Raw genomic sequence first — 21,217 nt, 5'->3', positions numbered from 1 at the left:
TAGAATTGTACTCAGGCAAGAACAGCAGGGATCCTTCGTAGCAGTACTGAGAATATTCCACTAGATAGATGTTGAGAACCTTGATCTGCGAATGGTACCAGAGACTGAAGATTGTATACTGGAGCACTGGTTGAGTCCTTACTGAGACAGACTCCGTTAAAAGATAGCAAATTGCTTAGAGCAATGTTGCTGAGCTATGCTCAGTAATACAATGGCTTGGAAGCTGGTTTAGGAGTACTAAACCGGGTTTAATAAATAGACAACAAGGTGTACTAGGTCAGGAACAAACATGGATCTGGCAGGAACCAAAAGGAAACCTTTAGGAAACGTTGCACAGACACTGACTGAGAGTCGAGGAAGGATTTATATACCCAGTGCCTGTTGCTAGTTGGACAATTATACTCAGCTGACCCAAGAAGTGAGCAGGATTGGCAGATGCAGGATCAGGTGACCAGACCAAGCTGGCTGCGTCCATGGACCGGAGAAGCCAGCATTGACACCATGGAGCAGTGCCATGCTGTGAGGACAAGTTTAGGTAGTGAAGCAGGGGCCAGCGTCTGGTAGCGAGGCTGAGCATTTATCTCCCTAGCAGAGCTAGAGAGTTCCGTGCGGCGGATACCACTCATGGCTGCGGGGAGAGTGGGCACGGCGCACAGTGCACCAAGTCCTGGTCATGAAGAGCGCGGCTGTCCAGACCCTCCACTGTGAAGCGGCAGCCCGACTTCTGACAGCTTGACAAATGTTGTCAGGATTTGGGAGAAAATTATTCCAAACAAAAGAGGTGTCTTTTTTTGTCCTATGTTCAGGCATGACAATGTCCTTTTGCTAATCACTGGCAAATACTGCTGCCAATTGTGGCCGAGTTACTTTGATGCAAATAACATCCTTGTCTTGAATTTTATCAACTTCTTCTTGTCCAAAACAATCATCATCAGCATCTTCATTAGCATGAGATACACAAATATCCATCTCATTCTGTTGCAATTCTACAGTAACATCCTAAAATTCTAGGTCATCATTTATTTTACTACTACTCATCCTCAGTTTTGCAGAGGGTGCAGAAATGGTGGAAGGAGGCTTCTCTATGATTATGTACAATGAGATAGGTAAAGTAGGGACTGTTTCAATTACCATGCAGTTTTATTAAAACACTGGAGATATTTACTTGACACCAGCGAATATTTGTTTTTTCAATTATACATTTTGGGGTGCAGATGATAGGAAGGTACCACCGCACACAGTAGCTGCCACTGGAAAACACACTATGCTATTTTTTTTAATTTCCTTTACAATTCACCAGGAACAGAACATGTCTTCTTTATGAGAATGTTTTTGGTTGCAGATGATGGGGGTAATACCACCGCACACAGAACAGTAATAGACACTGCATTTCAACACACACCTTGAAATATACAATATATTTAAATTGAATTTGAAAAGATTACAAGGTTTGTTTTTAGACAATAGGAGAAAAAATATATTTTTTCACAATTATTTTTTTATAACAGGAAAATACTCAAAAGATGTCTTCTTGGGGTGCAGCTTAGACACAGCAAAGTATTTTTGGACATACACAAGTGACAAACAATATACTGCAGCAACAGATTTCCTTGAGAAAAAAGGGCAGGTTCACTTTACCAAACAATCAAGAGGCTATTTTATTTTTTACTGCACCACACATAGTAGCCTGTTTGTTTGTAGTGTGTGAGTGTGCAGTGTGTGTGACAAACAAAGACACATACTGTACACTAACAATGATGCCTGCAGTCACCCATTCTACACCCACTGCATCTACCTACTCTTCAACTACAACTATTTATGCCCTGATGGTGTCCTGATGACGTTTATAGTACACTCTCTCCCTCCACTCTCCTCTGTGAAATGGCGCCTTGTCACATGGGAGGGATTTTTATATGCAATCCAAAACATACGAGATCTTACTCATGGAAAATTAAGTTTTGCCTCATTCTGGGATCCTAACTTGTCGGGAAGAATGATGCTGGGACTTGGATTAATGTGGATCCCATCAGTGGCTTCCCTCCCCGTGGTGTCACCCAGTGTGGGAAGATGTGCAGCCTCGCACCACCAAAAAGAGTGTGTGGTCACGTGGCCTCGCTCCCGAACCCCCCTGCCTATTACTTAGAGAGGAAGGGGGGACCCCCCTTTGTGGAAAGCTGGCCAGCTTCTTAACTGTCAGGAGCCGAGTGCTGCACTTTTTGCTACAGTGCAGCACCTGGCTTCTGTCACTGAGGAGGAGTCTGTACCTTGGTGTCAACTCCTGACATTAGTACTACTCCAACCAGTGCTACAAAAGAAACAAATTGGTGCAAATGTGCAAATACAGGCCGCTGGGTCACAAGAGAGAGAAGCAAAAACACCATGTGAAGCAGTATCCTTCGAGTCTGCTCTTTAGTAGTGATCTCTATAATTTACAAGGGAAATTAAAAAAAATACTTTTAAATAAACAATGGAATAATTTTTTTTTTTTTTCTCACCTTTTCTCATAAATGGGCTTTTCTTATGGTCCATATAAGTATCTTGGAGAAGAGAGTAATTAGCCATTTTGTTGTCTTTCATGTTCTGGAAGGAAGCATTTTCAACCACAGAATCTATGGCTCTTTCATCTAACTCCTTTCCAAGAAACTTGCACAGCTTTATCACGCTTCCCCGCAGGTCCTGTGAATGGTCATTTGTACAAAACAATAATAAACAGTTATCGACATACAAAAGTTATCATAGTATTAGACCAATATTTTCCTCTTTTCTTTTTTTTAAATAAAAACTAAAATGTATTCATCTACTGATGAAGGTAAAACTTCTTTTGACACTGTTTTCAAGGACAATGGGGTAAATTTACTGAGTAGCGCAAATATCGTCTTCTCAATGTGTATAGGCCCACAACTTAAAACAGCAAAGCTTCTAAAATCAACAATGTTTTTTGCTTTTAACATCATTGATATTTTAAATTGGCAAGATAACAATTGCAAAAGCCATCGCTTAGTACATTTATGCCACTGAGAACCCGATTCAGAGATGGACGCAATGGTGTAGCAATGGTACCCGCAAAGCCTGTGGTGGCTTGGGTACACCGGAATGACCAGCAACACCACACTGCCCTGCAATCCCTCGTGTGCGGCACATTGCTGGCGGCCTTTGTCCCTTTAAAAATGGCGCCGCAGCAAGAGGGTTAACCCTTTCAGTGCTGCGGCGGCCATTTTCTACACGTGGGTCGGGGTCTCCGGCCACATATAGTTATGCCACTGCTTGGACGCAATACCAGCGTTTAACTGTTTATGCAGTTGAGCAATTAACTGTGGTCCCACTGGGCTTGTGTCAACTTTCATTCCCCTCGGCGGTCACAGGCAATATTTGGGTGAAGTAAGAGGGGAGTTTATGGGTTGTATCTCATAATATATATATATATATATATATATATATATATATTACACAGTAAAAATGGCTCCAGCATCTCAGTTCCCATGGGCATTCTGCGTGACCATAGGGTTACTCAGAAGGCTGTTATCAACTGATCTGTGACCGATGCTGCGTCTTTATATGCAGTCGCTTGCATTTGTGAAGTCGCTGCTGGGTGGCTCTATACAAATTCTGACAGCTGCGACATTTCCATATTTTTGTACAGATGCTGCATACACAATTGCAGCTGTGGCAGCTTTGGCATACGTTTCTGAATCAGTCCCTGAATTCAATCACTCATGGGGTGGATATTTACTAAAAAGCAGTTTATGTTTTTGTGGCGATTTTCAAACTGTTAGATTTACTAAAGGTAAAACCATGGCAAAAATACTAATTTTCAAGTTGTCCAATAAAACTTAATTCTATTCAGATGCATTACATCCTTACTACTCATAAATTGCACTAAGCTGCTCTACTACCTCCACTGAGAGGGAGACACAGACGACTGTCTGTAACACCAGACCAAACACCATTACCGTGAGACTTCAACCCGGAAGTATCATGGTCACGGAGCTGACCATTGAGGCTGCCAAGGAACCAAGCCGGAGCGCGAGACATCCACATGCACCAGTATACGGAACCGAAGAGAAGCCAGGACGAACTGAAGTAACACCCACTGCCACTGCTCCTGGGGCTCCGCTCGAGCAGGAACGAGGAAGGAGAAGGACAACTTCTTGGAAGACTCCTGTGGGTAAGTAGTGTACCTGGGGCAGGGCCAGATTAAGGTCTGTGGGGAGCCCAGGGGCAACAAACTTGTGGGGGGCCCTATATACCACCGCTACTTGTCACCCTAGGAATATTTTTTTTCTTCTTATTTACCTTAATGCTCCCAGTAGTAGTGCCCCTTATGCGATGTCCCCAGTAGAAGTGCCCCCAGTAATGGTCCACCCCCCTATTCAGTGCCCCCTCATGCAGTGCCCCCAGTAGTGGTCCCCCCTATACAGTGCCCCTTATATAGTGCCCCAGTAGTGGTCCCCCCTATACAGTGCGCCCAGTAGTAGTTCCCCCTATGCAGTGCCCTTAGTAGTTGTCCCCCCTATGCATTGCCTCCAGTAATAGCCCCCACTATAAAGTGCCCCCATGAAGCGGCTCCCCTATACAGTGCCCCCATTAAGTGGTCCCTCTATACAGTGTCATTGCCTCTTACACACACACACAAAAAAAAAAAAACTTACCTGAATCCCCGCTCCTGATGCGACTGCAGCTGTCCGCTCCGAGTCCTGGCCCGCTCTTCTCCTGCATCATGGGAGAGACGTCATGACGTCTCTCCCATCATCCGCTGCGGGGGGAGCTGGAAGGCTGAGCTCATGAGTGAGCTCCAGCCGGCTCCATCCGTTGACTCAGCAGTCTGTCTGACTCTCATCGGCTGCTATTACAAGCACACAGCCACCGCTGGCGGCTGTGTGTTTGTTACTCTGTAGTGTGGACTGGGCTCACTGCGTACTGCACTACAGTAGCGGTGGGTGCAGACAGTGGGCCCCAGTAGTGGAGGCCCTTCTGTGTGTGGGGGCCCAGGGACCTCTGTCAAACCCTCTTAATTTGGACCTGACCTGTGGTCATGGGATGCCGCACATTAAGGCCCTACCACCAGTGGGATTTAACCCAGGACATACAAATCTATCTAGGAGGAACTTTTACCAACACATTAATCCAGATCAATATAACCTGCTGATTTGCACAGTTAGTGTCATGCTGGGCGGTGGGTTTTTGAAAGCCGAGGTCTGAGGCTGTGGGAGGAGGCGAAGGCGAGGGGCCTGGACGTATGATCTCCGCATCCACAAGTCTTGGTCATTGGCTAGACCTAGTCAATGGTGCGGAGTCTAACTCACAAGGAGGTGTTTGCCAGTGACCCCTCCAAGCGGGATATGGGCTTGTGCGGCTCCCTGTAAGCAGGTCGCGGTCCTTTGACTTGGTGACCAAGGCCTGCAGGGAAAAGAGAATCAAAACCCCCATGGCCCAAGGGTAATGCCTGGAATAGGCACGTGGGGATTGGGATAGAACTCCTGGCTGGAGAAAGGCACTTGAGGTGCTGGCTAGAGAGGTGTGGAGATTTATTGGTAGGCTGAGGTAACAGCTGGATATCCCACGAAGTATATACCGGATTGCCGGCCGGAGATCATGCACTAGGGTGCAATGAGACGAAGGGTTAACCTGCTCACAGGCTGTGATGGTAAAAGCTCTGCGATGAGATGAAGGATTAACTTGAACACAGGCTGTGGTGGTAAAAGCACTGAGGTGAGATGAAGGGTTAACTTGCACACAGGCTGTGATGGTAAAGCACTGTGGTGAGATGGAGGGTTAACTTGCACACAGGCTGTTGCTTAGTAAAGGCACTGTGGAGAGATGGAGGTTATACTTGCACACAGGCTGTTGATTAGTAAAGGGACTGTGGAGAGATGGAGGTTAAACTTGCACACAGGCTGTTGATTAGTAAAGGCACTGTGGAGAGGTGGAGGTTAGCTTTCACACAGGCTGTTGATAGTAAAGGCACTGTGGAGCAGTGGCGTAACTAGGGCAGGGCGGGCGGGGTTCGTGCTCTGGGCGCCGTTGGACCGGCGGCGCTTGGGGGCGCCGCCGGCCACGGTTACCGGCCCGCCCGCCCTAGTTAGCCAGTGTAGCGCTGACCACAGTGAGTGCGGTCAGCGCTACACATTTACACAGGACTGGCGCTAGGCTTCCAGCGCCGGTCCTGTGCTGCACGCCTGAACCCGTTCCCTCCCCCTGAGCGCTTGCCCAATAGCGCCAGGAGGTGGGCTCAGGCTGTGCATAACACACGCATCGCCGCCAGCGCTGGCGGCGATGCATGTGTTAAACAGCAGCCAATGAGAGTCAGATAGACTCTCATTGACTGCTGCAGCACCCACTGCAAGAGCCGGACTTCCGTCCGGCTCCTGCAGTGGGTAATGGGACTGACGTCATGACGTCATGACGTCTGTTCCATAATGCTGAGCGCGCCCGCCCGTGCGGGAGTGGCGTCGAGAGCAGGAGCAGGACCAGGAGCAGAGATTCAGGTAAGAATATTTTTATATATATATATATTTTTTTTTTTTTTTAACCTATCTGCACAACAGGGGAGGGGGGTGGCTACTACTGAGGGGACCTCTACTGGGGGAGGGGTGGCTACTACTGGGGGGACCTCTACTGGGGGAGGGGTGGCTACTACTGGGGGGACCTCTACTGAGGGAGGGGTGGCTACTACTGGGGGCACCATTGGGAGGACCTACTCTACTGGGGACTACTACTTGGGAGGGAACTACCACTGGGGGCATTTTAAAAGGGGCCTACTAGAGGCACTGCACTCGGGGGACCACTACTGGGGGAAGTAATAGGAAGGGCCACTACAGGGGGCACTGGATAGGGGGGATCACTACAGGGTGCCTGCATAAGGGGACCACTACTGGGAAAACTGCATGGGGGGGACTACTGCTGGGTCACTATAAAAAGGGCACTGCATAGGGGGGGACTACTACTGGGGGCACCATATAAAGGGCACTGCATAAGGGGATACTGCTACTGGGCGCACTGCATTGTGGGGACTGCTACTGGGGGCACTGCATAAGGGGGAACACTACGTGGGGCACTGCATTTGGGGGGCCACTACTGGGGGTACTGAGTAAGGGGAACTAATTGGGGGCTGTATAAGCGGGACCACTACTGGGGTTACTGTATAAGGGGCTCTACTATGGGCCTGCATAAGAGGGACCACAACTGCATACTGGGGGTACTGTATAAGGGGTACTACTGGGGTTAAGGTGCATATGGATAGGAATGTTCAGCGTGAAAATAAAGGGGTGCGCCTAAGGCGCGCGCACATATCAGTATGTTAGTGGGGGGGGCTCCGTTTTCAAATTTGCCCTGGGCTCCAAATACCCTAGTTACGCCACTGCTGTGGAGAGATGGAGGTTAAACTTGCACACAGGCTGTTGATTAGTAAAGGCACTGTGGAGAGATAGCTCAGAAGCTTCTGGAAGAATCACACTGGAAGCACGGGAACCTGGAACGAGACTCTCCTAGTTACACTAGCGGCGACAATGATTGTTCAGGCAACTACCTGGAGCACAGGAGCAGGATATATACCCCTGGAAGCCTGCTGATAGGCCCACATCGTCACCTGACCAGCCGGGCCACTCAGGGAAGGAAGTACTGACATAGGGAAAGTGTCATGGCGGCGCCCATGATGGAAACTGTGATCCCCGCTCACCGGGTCGCCTGACACCACAGCTACAGGGTGAATGCTCAGCTCCTCCCACGTCGCCGCGCCAGCCGCCCGACTGCCCGGGAAGTCAGAGGAAGCCGGCGGGATGGTAAGGGACGGCCGATCCCCGGCTGAACTCTGACAGTACCCCCCCTTTCAGGGTGGACACCGGACACCCACCAGGCTTGCCATGAAATTTGATGTGGAAGGCTCAAATTAATTGAGGTGCATGCACATCTGTGGCTCTGATCCAGGCCCTCTCCTCAGGACCATAACCCTTCCAATCAATGAGGTATTGGAGAATGTTGGATCTAAACCGAGAATCCAGAATCTTCCCAACTTCGAATTCTGTACCTTGAGAAGTTTGTACTTGAGGTAATTTAGGAGAGGTGGTTTGGAACCGATTTAACACCAAAGGTCACAATAGAGAAATATGAAAGGTATTAGATATCTTCAATTGAGGTGGGAGTTCCAAGTTATACACAACAGGGTTGATCACTTTGTGAATGCGGTACGGACCAATGAAGCATGGGGCCAGCTTCATACTGGGAACTTTCAGTCGGATGTTCCTAGTAGATACCCAGACTTTATCTCCAACTCTCAGCAGAGGAACCGCAACCCATCGTCTGTCAGCGAATCTTTTATAATTCTTGGATGATTGTTTCAACGAGGCATGGATCTTCTTCCAAATGGTTGAAAAAGATACTACAACGTCAGTTACTGCAGGGACCTCCACCGAAGGTAAATGTTGGAAATCTGGAATCCGGGGATGTTTACCAAAAACAGCATAAAAAGGTGTGGAATTGGAGGAAGTGTGGTACTTGAAGTTATGAGAAAACTCGGCCCAAGGTAGTAATCACCCAATCATCCTATGAAGAGGACACAAAAAGTCTTATAAAGGTCTCCAGTTCCTGATTAACCCTCTCAGTTTGCCCGTTAGTTTGTGGGTGGTAAGCTGATGAAAAATTTTATTTGGTTCCACATGCGCTGCATAAGGCTCTCCAAAACTTGGCTATGATTTGGACTCCACGGTCGGAAACAATCTCTCTTGGAAGACCATGTAATCTAAAAATCTCTTTAACAAAAATTTTTGCCAATTGTGGAGCAGATGGCAGACCTACTAATGGTATAAAATGCGCCATTTTATAAAAACAATCCACCACTACCCATATGGTGTTATGTCCTTTGGAGCATGGACGCTCAGAGATAAAATCCATGGATATATGGGTCCAAGGAATAGTAGGAACGGGTAACGGGTGTAGAAGACCTGCACTTTTTTTGCGAGAAACTTTATGCTGTGAGCATTTTACACATGACAAAATAAATTCTTGAACATCTTTTCTCATCGAGGGCCACTAATAAGAACTCTGAAGAAACTTGTATGTTTTGAAAATACCAGAATGCCCAGCAAATAGAGAACTATGAGCCCAGATTAACAACTTTTTCCGTAATTCGGGAGTCACAAAAATTTTCCCCGGAGTCAATATTTGAGTTGAAGCGAAGACCATAGGATCCAGGATTGGGCAAGATCTCAGATGATCTTCTTCCTGTGTGTCGAGTAGAAAAGACCGGGAGAGAGCATCCGCTTTTTTGTTCAAATTACTGGGGCAAAATTGAAGCTTAATGTTAAACCTTGAGAAAAACAAGGATCAGCGGGCCTGCCTGGCATTTAAGCGATGAGCCGTCTGAAGGTAAATTAAGTTTTTATGATAAGTAATAATGGGAACTGGAAACTTGGCCCCCTCCAAAAGATGACGCCACTCCATTAACGCCAGACGCATAGCTAGGAGTTCTTGATCTCCAACCGCATAGTTTTTCTCTGCAGAGGAAAATTTACGAGAGAAGTATCCACATGGATGTTTCTTCCCGTCACTGGAAATTTGGGATAATACCGCCCCTACACTCACCGAAGAGGCATCCACTTCCACAAAAAATGGTTTATCCAGTTGGGGTTGGCAAAGGATAGGGGCAGTAGAGAATGCCTCTTTCAATCTTTGGAAGGCCTGTATGGCTGAGTCCGACCACTGGGCTGGGTTAGCGCCCTTCCATGTGAGACTAGTAATGGGAGACACCAGAGTGGAAAAATTTGGTATGAAACTATAATAGTTTGAAAATCCCAAAAAACGTTGGGTAGCTTTTAAAGATTTTGGTAATGGCCATTCAGAGATCGCTTTCAGTTTCTCTGGATCCATCTGAATGGTTTCCCCAGAAATTATGTGTCCTAGGAAAGGAACTGTGGTTTGTTCAAAGAGACACGTGGAGAACTTTCCATAAAGGTGGTGTTTTCGAAGGCGAACTAGAACTTCTCGAACATGTTGGTGATGAGTTTGGAGATCCTTAGAAAAGATTAGAATATCATCTAAATAGACGATGACAAAGCTGTAGAGAATGTCCAGAAAGATTTCATTTACATAGTTTTGGAATATAGTTGGCGCATTGCAGAGTCCAAATGGCATTACCAGATATTCGAAATGACTATCTCTGATATTGAAGGCGGTCTTCCACTCATCCCCAGCTTTGATTCGTATCAAATTGTATGCCCCACGAAGATCTAGTTTAGAGAACAATTTAGCTCCACAAACCTTGTCGAAAAGCTCAGGAATTAAAGGTAATGGGTACCGATTTTTTACAGTAATTTGGTTGAGGCCATGGTAGTCTATACAGGGCCAGAGGCCTCCATCCTTCTTGCTCACAAAAAAGAACCCTGCCCCTGCAGGGGAGGAGGAAGGCCGTATGAACCCTTTGACTAGATTTCCCTTAATGTAAGTTGCCATGGCGGCTGTTTCTGGAACTGACAAAGGATAGGTCCAGCCCCGATGGGGAATCTTCCCTGGGAGAAGTTCTATTCCACAATCCCACGACCGATGAGGAGGGAGTTGAACAGCAGCCTGCTCGCAGAAGACATCGGCAAAATCTTGATATGCTTGTGGTAGACTGGAGACAGAAGGAACTTTTGGCTTGTCGGTCGGGGGGAACTTTGCACCTGTACTGGGGTGCACAGAGTGGGTACGTACAGGAAGTACTTGGGTTAGGCCCCGATGAAAACAGTTTGGTCCCCATGATACAATTTGCATATTGGACCAATCAAAAGTAGGACTATGCTTCCCTAACCACGGTAAACCCAGAACCAGCTCGTAAGCAGAGTTAGGAAGTATGAGGAATTCAATGGTCTCTTGGTGCAGGCAACCAACCCTGAGGGTCACGGGCTGGGATTTCAAGGATATGGATTCACCTAGCACGGTTTTACCATCTACACTGGAGAGCAGTAATTTGTCAGGTAAAGGTACCACCGAAATACCAAGGGACTGTATTAAAGATTTGGAAATAAAATTTCCTGCAGCACCGGAATCTATAAGGGCTTTAACATCCCTTGTCCTGAACTGGTGGGAAAGAGATACAGGCAATAAACTGTCAGTTAATTGGGAGTGCTTAAAAATGACCCCTAATTGAATGCTCCCGACATCAACTAGGGTCTCGCATTTACTGCCAGCAGGGGACAATTCTTTAAGATGTGCTCAGGGGCAGCGCAATAAAGACACAATTTATTTTGAAAGCGCCGATTGCGTTCGGCCGAGGTTAGCCTGGTTCTGTTGATCTGCATAGGTTCCTCACCCCTGGAGGTGGGGGAATAGGATTGACTTCCTGAGGCCAGACGATCTCGAGGGCGATCCCCATGACCTCTATTACCCCACCATTCCCTATGGCGTAAATCAATCTTTATGCAGAGGGAAATAGTCTCAGAAAAAGACGTAGGTAAATCCCTGGATGCTAATTCGTCTTTCATCCTTTCGGACAACCCATGGAGGAAGGCTGCTTTGAGTGCTTCTTCATTCCATCTAAGTTCCGATGCAAGGATCTGAAACTGCAACACGTAAAGTCCCACCGAGCGAAAACCTTGGCGGACATGGAGTAAGTCGGAGGAAGCAGAAACCGATCTGCCGGGCTCATCAAAAATCCGTTTGAAGGCTGTCACAAAGTCTTCGTATTTAGAAACTAATGGATCAGCCCATTCCCAGAGAGGGGAAACCCAGTCCAATGCAGCCCCAGTCAGTAATGAAATTACATAGATGACCTTAGACCGGGAGGTAGGGAAATTCTGGGGGAGGCACTCAAACTGGATTTCACATTGGTTTATGAAACTACGACAATGTTGGGGAGTACCGTCAAACCTTTCAGGGGTGGCCAAGTGGAGATGAGACTTCTGTGGCATAGCCCCTTGAGGTAACCCTGGAGAACCAGCAGGAACGACAGGTGGCGAGGCCGTGGACATAGATGCCAGTGTATTTGTATGGTCATTAACTTTCCAGACAATTCTTGCAGGTACTGAGCCACATGTCGCTGTGCCGCCTCTTGGTTATCCATATGGCTTGTTAACTCTTGAAGAGTCCCAGTACCTTGGGCACCTGCGGCTTCCATTTTGGCCTGAACAAACTGTCACGCTGGGCGGCGGGTTTTTGAAAGCCGAGATCTGAGGCTGTGGGAGGAGGCGAAGGCGAAGGGCCTGGACGTATGATCTCCGCATCCACAAGTCTTGGTCGTTGGCTAGACCTAGTCAATTGTGCGGAGTCTAACTCACAAGGAGGTGTTCGCCAGTGACTCCTCCAAGCAGGATATGGGCTTGTGCGGCTCCCTGTAAGCAGGTCGCGGTCCTTTCACTTGGTGACCAAGGCCTGCAGGGAAAAGAGAATCAAAACACCCGTGGCCCAAGGGTAATGCCTAGAATAGGCATGTGGGGAGTGGGATAGAATTCCTGGCTGTAGAATGGCACTTGAGGTGCTGGCTAGAGAGGTGTGGAGATTTATTGGTAGGCTGAGGTAACAGCTGGATATCCCACGAAGTATATACCAGATTGCCGGCCTGAGATCATGCACTAAGGTGCAATGAGACGAAGGGTTAACCTGCTCACAGGCTGTGATGGTGAAAGCACTGCGATGAGATGAAGGGTTAACTTGCAAACAGGCTGTGATGGTAAAAGCTCTGCGATGAGATGAAGGGTTAACTTGAACACAGGCTGTGGTGGTAAAAGCACTGAGGTGAGATGAAGGGTTAACTTGCACACAGGCTGTGATGGTAAGAGCACTGTGATGAGATGAAGGGTTAACTTGCACTCAGGCTGTGATGTTAAAGCACTGTGGTGAGATGGAGGGTTAACTTGCACACAGGCTGTTGCTTAGTAAAGGCACTGTGGAGAGATGGAGGTTAAACTTGCACACAGGCTGTTGATTAGTAAAGGCACTGTGGAGAGATGGAGGTTAAACTTGCACACAGGCTGTTGATTAGTAAAGGCACTGTGGAGAGATGGAGGTTAGCTTTCACACAGGCTGTTGATAGTAAAGGCACTGTGGAGAGATGGAGGTTAAACTTGCACACAGGCTGTTGATTAGTAAAGGCACTGTGGAGAGATAGCTTAGAAGCTTCTGGAAGAAACACACTGGAAGCACGGGAACCTGGAACGAGACTCCTCTAGTTACATTAGCGGCGACAATGATTGTTCAGGCAACTACCTGGAGCACAGGAGCCGGATATATACCCCTGGAAGCCTGCTGATAGGCCCACAGCATCAGCTGACCAGCCGGGCCACTCAGGGAAGGAAGTACTGACATAGGGAAAGTGTCATGGCAGCGCCCATGACGGAAACTGTGATCCCCGCTCACCGGGTCGCCTGACACCACAGCTACAGGGTGAATGCTCAGCTCCTCTAACGTCGCCGCGCCAGCCGCCCGACTGCCCGGGGAGTCAGAGGAAGCCGGCGGGACGGTAAGGGATGGCCGATCCCTGGCTGAACTCTGACAGTTAGACATTGAACTGAATGGTACCATTACTGACTAAAAACAATTAGCGGTCACTGATATGGTGGTTGAAAAAACCTAACCCACTTTTTGACTAACAGATAAAAATAAGAAACGGTTAGCAAACAAGAACCCATCGAGTATCGCTGGTATTTACTATGTCTAAGGTTGCACATGTATAAATTACTACTGAAATATTAATTTCTGACATAATCTGCATTATGTAAATTGAATGTACATTCAAATCTTTAATTGCAAGTAAATTTAACTGTAACAAATCTTTGTTGCGATTGTATTTACATTTATTATCATATTGTAAAAACATTACATACTTTCCCTAAAACACCAAACCATGGTTGAGAGCAGGAACTCCCCCGTTTATACTAGAGATGAGCGGGTCCGGTTCCCTGAGAACCGGACCCACCTGAATTTCAGGGATCCGGGGCGATCCGAGCGACCCCTCTGTCGAGTTGCGAGGTTTTGTTTTCAGCGGGCTCAACGCTGATTGGCTGAGAGAGATGTCTGTGATGGCTCTCAGCCAATCAGCGTTAAACCCATTGAAATCACTACAAAGGAAGAAAAAAAGATGGAGCCCGCCATCCCCTGCTGCCTGGCACCGCCGGCACCCCTCACTGCCGACAATGCCGGCACCCCCACCGGCAGAATCCCCCGCTGCCGACACTCCTGCACTGTTGCCCAATATACTGAGGACACCACCAGCACCCCTGCACTGCCAACACAGTCAGCAAACCTGCACGAAGGACACCGCTGGCACCCCTGCTCTGCCAACACCGCCGGCACCTTCCATTGAGAACACCCGACACTGCCGACACAGTCAGCAAACCTGCACTCAGGACACTGCTGGCACCCCCGCTCTGCCGACACCGCCGGCACCTTGCATTGAGAACACCCTTGCACTGCCGACACAGTCAGCAAACCTGCAATGAGGTCACCGCTGGCACCCCCGCTCTGCCGACATCGCAAGTAACCCTCACTGAGAACACCGCCAGCAACCCCCGCACTGCCTACACAGTCAGCAAACTTGCAACGAGGACACCGCTGGTACCCCCGCACTGCCGACACAGCCAACAAACTGCACTAAAGACATCGCTGGCACCCCCGCACTGCTGCCGACACAGTGCGTGGATGTTGCTGTGCTTAGAGCAAGCAGTGAATAAATGGTGTGCGCATTGCATTGCATCTATTCACTGGAGAGAGGGACTGTGGGCATGCACAGCACCTCCTGGAGCACTGAGCATGCCTCCAGCGTGACAACAATGGGATGTGGCTCATGGGAATGGCTTTTCCCTCAAGACCACATCCCCTTCATTTTTTTGGTTGCATGAATTTGGTGCATTCAAAAGTACACCAGGGAGCGCCAAAAATCTATTTCTATACCAAAGAATTTGGGCTCAGGCCGGGCCTGTGTTAGTGCCCTCACTAAATAAATAATAATGCCATCAGTTAATGACTTATAAACCCACCGACTTAATAGACAGGCAGCCAAGATCTCAAATCTCACTAATTCCTCCCAAGTGACTTGTCAACTAATAAGTAGGTGGGTTCAACGGACATTTACTATTTTTTTTATTTTGCTTTGGGAGTTCTGGAGCAGTCTAGCTCATCTATGAAGTCATCTATGAAGTTATTTTATTTTTTTCCCCCAAGGTATTATGTCAGTTCAAGTAAACAGCAGATTATGCTCACTGATAATTCCATTTCTTAGAGATACTCCATGGCAGCCCTTACTATGGGCTAGTAACCCATTCCCCCAGACTTGACAGTTTTTTTTTTCCAAATGGACAGCGCACCTGGTGTATATAGGCTAGCTCCTCTTCTTTGCAGACAGTAACATTGGTGTGAGTGGTAGGTGAAGGCACTGCTGCCAATAGTCTGTATAGCGCTGCTGGTCACATGGGCCACTCCAGCGACAGGGCCCCTATGTAAAGCAATACAACTATAATACCTCAAAAAAAATTTTCACAGAAGACATTTTGTCGTGGGCAAAGCTGAGGCCAACGTCTAGTATGTTAATAATTTTTAATATTCATCTAATTTGAGCTTACTTACTCTTTCTGCATCTTTCCTCTGAGAGTGTGTACACCCAGAAACTTTATTTGCTGCTCTGGTATTAGTTGGCTGTTGTCCCAATTTATCATCCAGCCATGGCATTATAGAAAGACTACAGTCCAGTTTAACCTGTGTTGTACCATCTCTTTTGATTTATCTGAGTTTATGATGTCATACAGATATAAACAGACATATATTTATTGCTTTCTTAGCTGAGACATGAGAGTCACTAGAACAAGTGAGGTTGCCAAGCCCAATGGGAGGCATATAAACTTCACATGGTTTCCTAGGTCACAGAATCGTAGATAACTTTGATGCTACCAGTAGACTGGAGTGTGAAAATAAGCATCTTTCAAATCTTTGAAGTGAGAAATTCTTCTCCTATGCCCATTAGAATTGTCTTTAATGTTTCCATTTGGAACTGTTTTACTAGGCCAAATTCATTTATTTCTCACAGATCAAGTATTAGTCTGAAATCTACTGAAGGTTTCTTTACCAGAAACAGCTGTAAATAAAATGATCTTCCTCTCTATGCAGGAGGTACAGGCCCTTGGCCTTGGCACTCCCATACAATGAGGGTGACATGCCACCATTTTCCAGAATGGAATCTGGTCCTGCCCACTCCCCAGCCCCAAATACAGCCTTTCAATCAGGCTGCAGCTTTGGCGAACTCTGAGATATCTCACAGTAGAAGACCAGGGCATGCACAGTACAGATCCTGTACATATGCCGATCTTCTAACATCGTAGTAGTATGCAAATCATCAGGATTACTAATTAACAATGAGCCTTCATAGGGTAAATGACACCAATCTATTCTTGGAGTGAGCATTCGCTCACCAAGCCACCACGCTCTTCTTACCTCCATGCCAGCAGCCATTGATTTTACCAACAATGTTATGACATCCAGAGATGCCTCACTTAAATATTCAACTGCTTACTGTGTTATTTCTAAACTTCTTGACAAGTACTGCTTTCAGATTCTTTCTTTTAGATCTGTATGCATAGAAGAACTCCACAATATTAAGGCCTGGGAAAGTAAAGCAATTGTCATATTTGATTTTAATGAGACAGCTGTTGAGATAAGCTCCATCTTCTAGTGGGATAGTTGTATTAGTTCTACAATTGCAGAATCCACTTTGATTACTGAACACCAAATTCTTCATCTTTAACAGGTGTGGCAGTATCACCAAAGATGGCGTTAGTTACCCAAAGTCATCATACAGGATACATATGTACATTCAATCCTAGCAAGATTGCCTTGATGTTTATCCAATCTCTGCCATTCGTACACCACCATTTCCTTCATAATTCTATGTACAGGAAAGACTTTACAGTGATCTATCTTCAAACAATATGTCCTGTTCACTACATTGCTCAGACATATAATTAGAGTTTATAGACTTATGAATATTCCTCAAAAGACTTTCAACCACATCAATATTAATTAAATGATCTTGAATTTCACCTGTTAATTCTCTAGAAATTATTTAAAATCTTCTACTATAACACACTCAGATGAGCCTATTCCCCCTAATAATAAAGGCTAATCTGTGACCTGGTTCTCTTAGACCCCTGTAAAGCTAAGAAGTCCTCCATAGAAACAAATTATTTTTTTCATCCATTCCATGAAGCTGACTAGACTGCTGACCAGTGTTCTGATTCACAATAAAAAATATATCATATGCTGCACAAACTGTTTGATGGCTTTCTAGGTCCCATTACTGCAGTTACACAGTAGTTTAAAGATATGACAGCCTTATTAGCCTTCTCTATCTAAATATTGCATCCAAGCAAATCTTAATTAGAAATTACCTCGCTTGGGTGCTTACCAGCTGTTTAGAGAAAGACTCTATGTCCAGTTTAGCAGCAAGATCCTCTGTCTGAAGTCGGAGGGAAAAAAGCAGCTTCTTTCGATGTGCATCGCCAATTTTAACTGCCCTCTGACCTTTATCAGAGTGGGCAAATGTGCAGTCTAGTGCCGCAAAGCCTTCTGGCTGCGTCATCAGCTCCATTGGTACTTCTGCTCTATGCTGGTCCTTGTGGGACTTTTCCAGTTCTGGTTCCCACTTTGTATCACAGCCATGGTCTCCAACCTCCACACAGAGCCTATTAGGAATGTTGGTCCTGTTCCTTCTGTTCAACCCTGGGGTGCCACCCAACCATAGACTGTAATTCGAGGAGGCACATCGCGGAGCAATATATTTGAGAAAAAAACAACAAACTTCCATACTTTACTGTAGCTAGGAAACAGGAGAAAAGACAAAAGGGAAGAGGAGGAGCTAGCCTATACACACCAGGTGGGTGGTCCATTTGAAAAAAAGCTTCCTTTCTAAGTCTTGGGGAATAGGTTACTAATCAATAATAAGTGCTGCCATGGAGGAGCAAAGAAGAAAACAAGTTATAGGTAAGTATTTAGCATGACCACTGCACTACAGAAACACTTGAGGTGAGCACTTAATTTAATTATTATTGATTACACATTTATTAATTTCCTTAGTGGGGGTACTACCATTTATTACAGTGGGACAGTAATTTTTATTACAACAGCATGGACACTTTGATTTCTAACAACAGCTGGGGCATAAAACTTATTTTAACATCAGGAGCAGTATAGGCCACTTGGAGCATAGGACAGTTCCCGCTGCGCTGGCCCCATGTTCCCCTACAGACTATGTGACATTGGGGTACTGTGGCCACCCTGGGCTCAGAGATAAGTCTGCCCCCAGCCATCTCAGTTCTGGCTGTTCGTTGCCTATGCTGCTGCATTAAACAGTAGGGCACAGGCATGAAGCCAGTGTTGGGTCGGGGAGATTATTCACAAGCTGAATCCTCCTGTGGCTAGCACAATAAGTTTTTATTGTTCTGTACAGTCAGGTGCAGCACATTCACCATCATGATATCACACCACACTGCTGAGCAGAGGAGCTTCAAAGAAGAGGAGCCACAAGAACAGAGTCAGAAGGTAAGGGAAGAGGGATGCATGATACAGGGACTGGACCTGGAGAGAGACAGACAGGCTGAAGAGACAAAAGGATCTAGAGCCACAGAGACTCCCATGGGCTGGAGATACACAAGGGGAATGGTTATGAAGAGACATATATAGATATGGAGGGGGTTGGAGAAACATAGGGGGACTAGAGACACACAGTGGTGCTGGAGATACACAGGGGGCCTGGAGTTGAAGAGACACAGGGAGGCTGGAAATACACAGGGAAGCTTGAGAGGCACAGAGTGACTGAAGCAAGAGACTGAGACACAGGGAGCATGAGACTGGAGAGGCACAGGTAGTGCTGGAGATTCACATCAGGGGGAGAGTGCTGGATAGACAAAAAGGGGATTATTTCTGGAGAGACACAGAGGGGAAGAGACTGAAGAGACACGAGAGGATGGTGAGGCTGGAAAGGCACAGAGGTAGATGAGGTTGAAAAGAACTGGGGAAAGCGGTGGAAGATTATTCACAACTGGCAAGATTAGAAGGCTGGGGGACAGTAATCTCTTTTAAGAAACGAATACAAAACAACAACAACAACAAAAAACCCTATAACTGATACAAATGGTAGCAAGTTAGCAAATAGTTTAATAATATAAAAATTTTGATCATTGGAATTCACATGCCCTGCACCAAAGCTTCTGTCACTATGTATTATCTAGTTGAACCACAGTTTTATGATGATGATGATGATGATGATGATAATTATATTGTTTATATTTCCAGGCAAACAGGCATCTTCCAGACAATGTGATCGCCTAAATGAATAGGGAATACTGAAGATGCTGTCTGCCAAGAGAAGCTCAAATTATTCAGAGGTTTCATGTTGCATAGAAACCAACATATATGTAAGAAAAGACTCTCATGCTGACTGGCTTTTACCTGTAAGGAGGGATGGGAAGCCTCCACAAAAATGGGTGTTCCATACTCCAAGATTTCTGTTGCCAGCCCTGCTCCTCTCAGCCCCTTTTTTTTCCTAGTCAGGGCTATTCACACTGGCTGCCGTGACCAGAGCTCATCTCTGATCAGGCAAAATTTGGAGCTTTTGCTCTTGCCCATGTGCATGTAGTAAGAGTAAACTCTGTAGCAACATCAGAATAATGTTGCAGGTGCAGGTGCAGCAAAAGTTGCAAGGAAGGCCGCATCTGTGTCTGACTTAGCATCAGGCCCTACGAGGATGGCATTTCCCAACCCCCTCCACAGACCCTGCCCCCTCAACAGACCCACCCCAATTAGTTGCTTCCAGAAATTTCCCGGGCTTGTTTTTCAAACCCAATCCGCCCCTATATTCATGGATTTATTATTAAGAAAACATTTTAACAGTATTTAGTATTTCCCTGAGATACTAAGATGGTATTACACCTGTTCTAAAAATAAACAATTATGAGTTTGTTGTTATTTTCATCAAAGCAAGTGAGCAGCGAAGATATATACAACAAACTAATAAAAACGGTTAACATTTGCATGTATGTCTCAGTAACATCATACTTAATAATCAATAGATGCTTATTTCATGAAATATTCTAACCAGCAGATCAAATATAGGGATGGGCTACTCATTCTGGCAGAAGACACAGACACTTCATCCCAACTGAGAAAATCCCCAGAGTTGTACTTGCCAATTGAAGTAATCCAAGCTATACACTTTCACTAATGATTGGTTGACTCTTGCAGGACAACAAAGGAAGTACATCAGTTTCAGCCAGAAAGCTTGAATCAGGACCAGCAAGCCAAGAATATAGTTTCTAAACAGAGTTTTGAGACAGGTTCCCCAAAGGGAATCGGTATATAAAGCCGGCTGTCGGGATGCCTACTGTCAAAATACTGACAGCTGCATCTCGATGATTGGTATCCCGACAGGGTTTTGGTAAGTATACTTAGCCTCCCCCCTTCTCCCCCTAACCCTCCTCACCCTGCACCCTAACGCTAACTCTCCCTGTTAGTGCCTAAACCTGTCTCCCCCCTTCGCACCTAAACCTAATTTTCCCCCCTTAGTGCCTAACCCTAACCCCCCAGTGGTGCCTAACCCTCCCCCTTAGGGGTGTCTTACCCTAACCTCCCCCCCAAAACCTATTGCTACCTAAACCTAACCCTCGACCCCACGGCTAATGCTAAGGGTGCCCCGGACTTACCTCGTTTGGGCAGCCGTCCTTCTGGATTCTGGCGTCGGGATTAAGATAGACATTGGTATTTTGAGGACTATCTTAAATCCCTTGTCAGGTTTCCCCCGTTTAGGCATTGTGGCCGCTGGTCTCATAACTGCATCCCCCCCAGAGACTGTGTCATGCCCTAAAATTCTTCAACGCACTGTATCTAATATAAATTAGAGATGTGCGCAAACCCCCATTTTTTAGTTTTGTTGCTAAATCATCATCTTGTTTTGGTTTTGGGTTTTGGCAAAACTACCCTCAGGTGTTGGGAATCCTTAAAAAAAAATATAAAAATTGCTAAACTCATTTAACTTGGACCTGTTTTTGCTCCTATATTATTATTAACCTGAATAATATTAATTTCCAGTCATTTCTAGTAAATTGTGACCACCTCACAGCACCTAAAATCACGAGGAAAGGACTCTTACTGTAAATGCAATCCAAAGGTACGTTTTTTAGATCTAACTACTGAAATAGGCGAGAGACCCCAAGTTGGGACTCAGTTGTACTCGGCAACCATAAAAAGTGATCCAAGCTGTGACTCTGTT

At 46.2% G+C, this 21,217-nt stretch overlaps 1 protein-coding gene across 1 annotated transcript in view; it reads right to left on the bottom strand.

The window, feature by feature from the left end:
- LOC148508409 (sulfotransferase 2B1-like) overlaps positions 1-21,217 on the bottom strand; it is a 138,543-nt gene that overhangs the window by 9,177 nt on the left and 108,149 nt on the right. The window contains exon 6 of the mRNA XM_088444503.1: positions 2,496-2,676. Within this exon, the coding sequence (XP_088300629.1) occupies positions 2,496-2,676 (181 nt within the window). The remainder of the gene's footprint in view (positions 1-2,495; positions 2,677-21,217) is intronic.

This window comes from Taudactylus pleione, unplaced genomic scaffold (genome assembly GCF_031769625.1).
Source record: "Taudactylus pleione unplaced genomic scaffold, aTauple2 ptg000366l, whole genome shotgun sequence".
Lineage (NCBI taxonomy): Eukaryota > Metazoa > Chordata > Amphibia > Anura > Myobatrachidae > Taudactylus > Taudactylus pleione.
The sequence above is the reverse complement of the archived record's forward strand: the minus strand, read 5'-3'. Positions and strand labels throughout refer to the sequence as shown.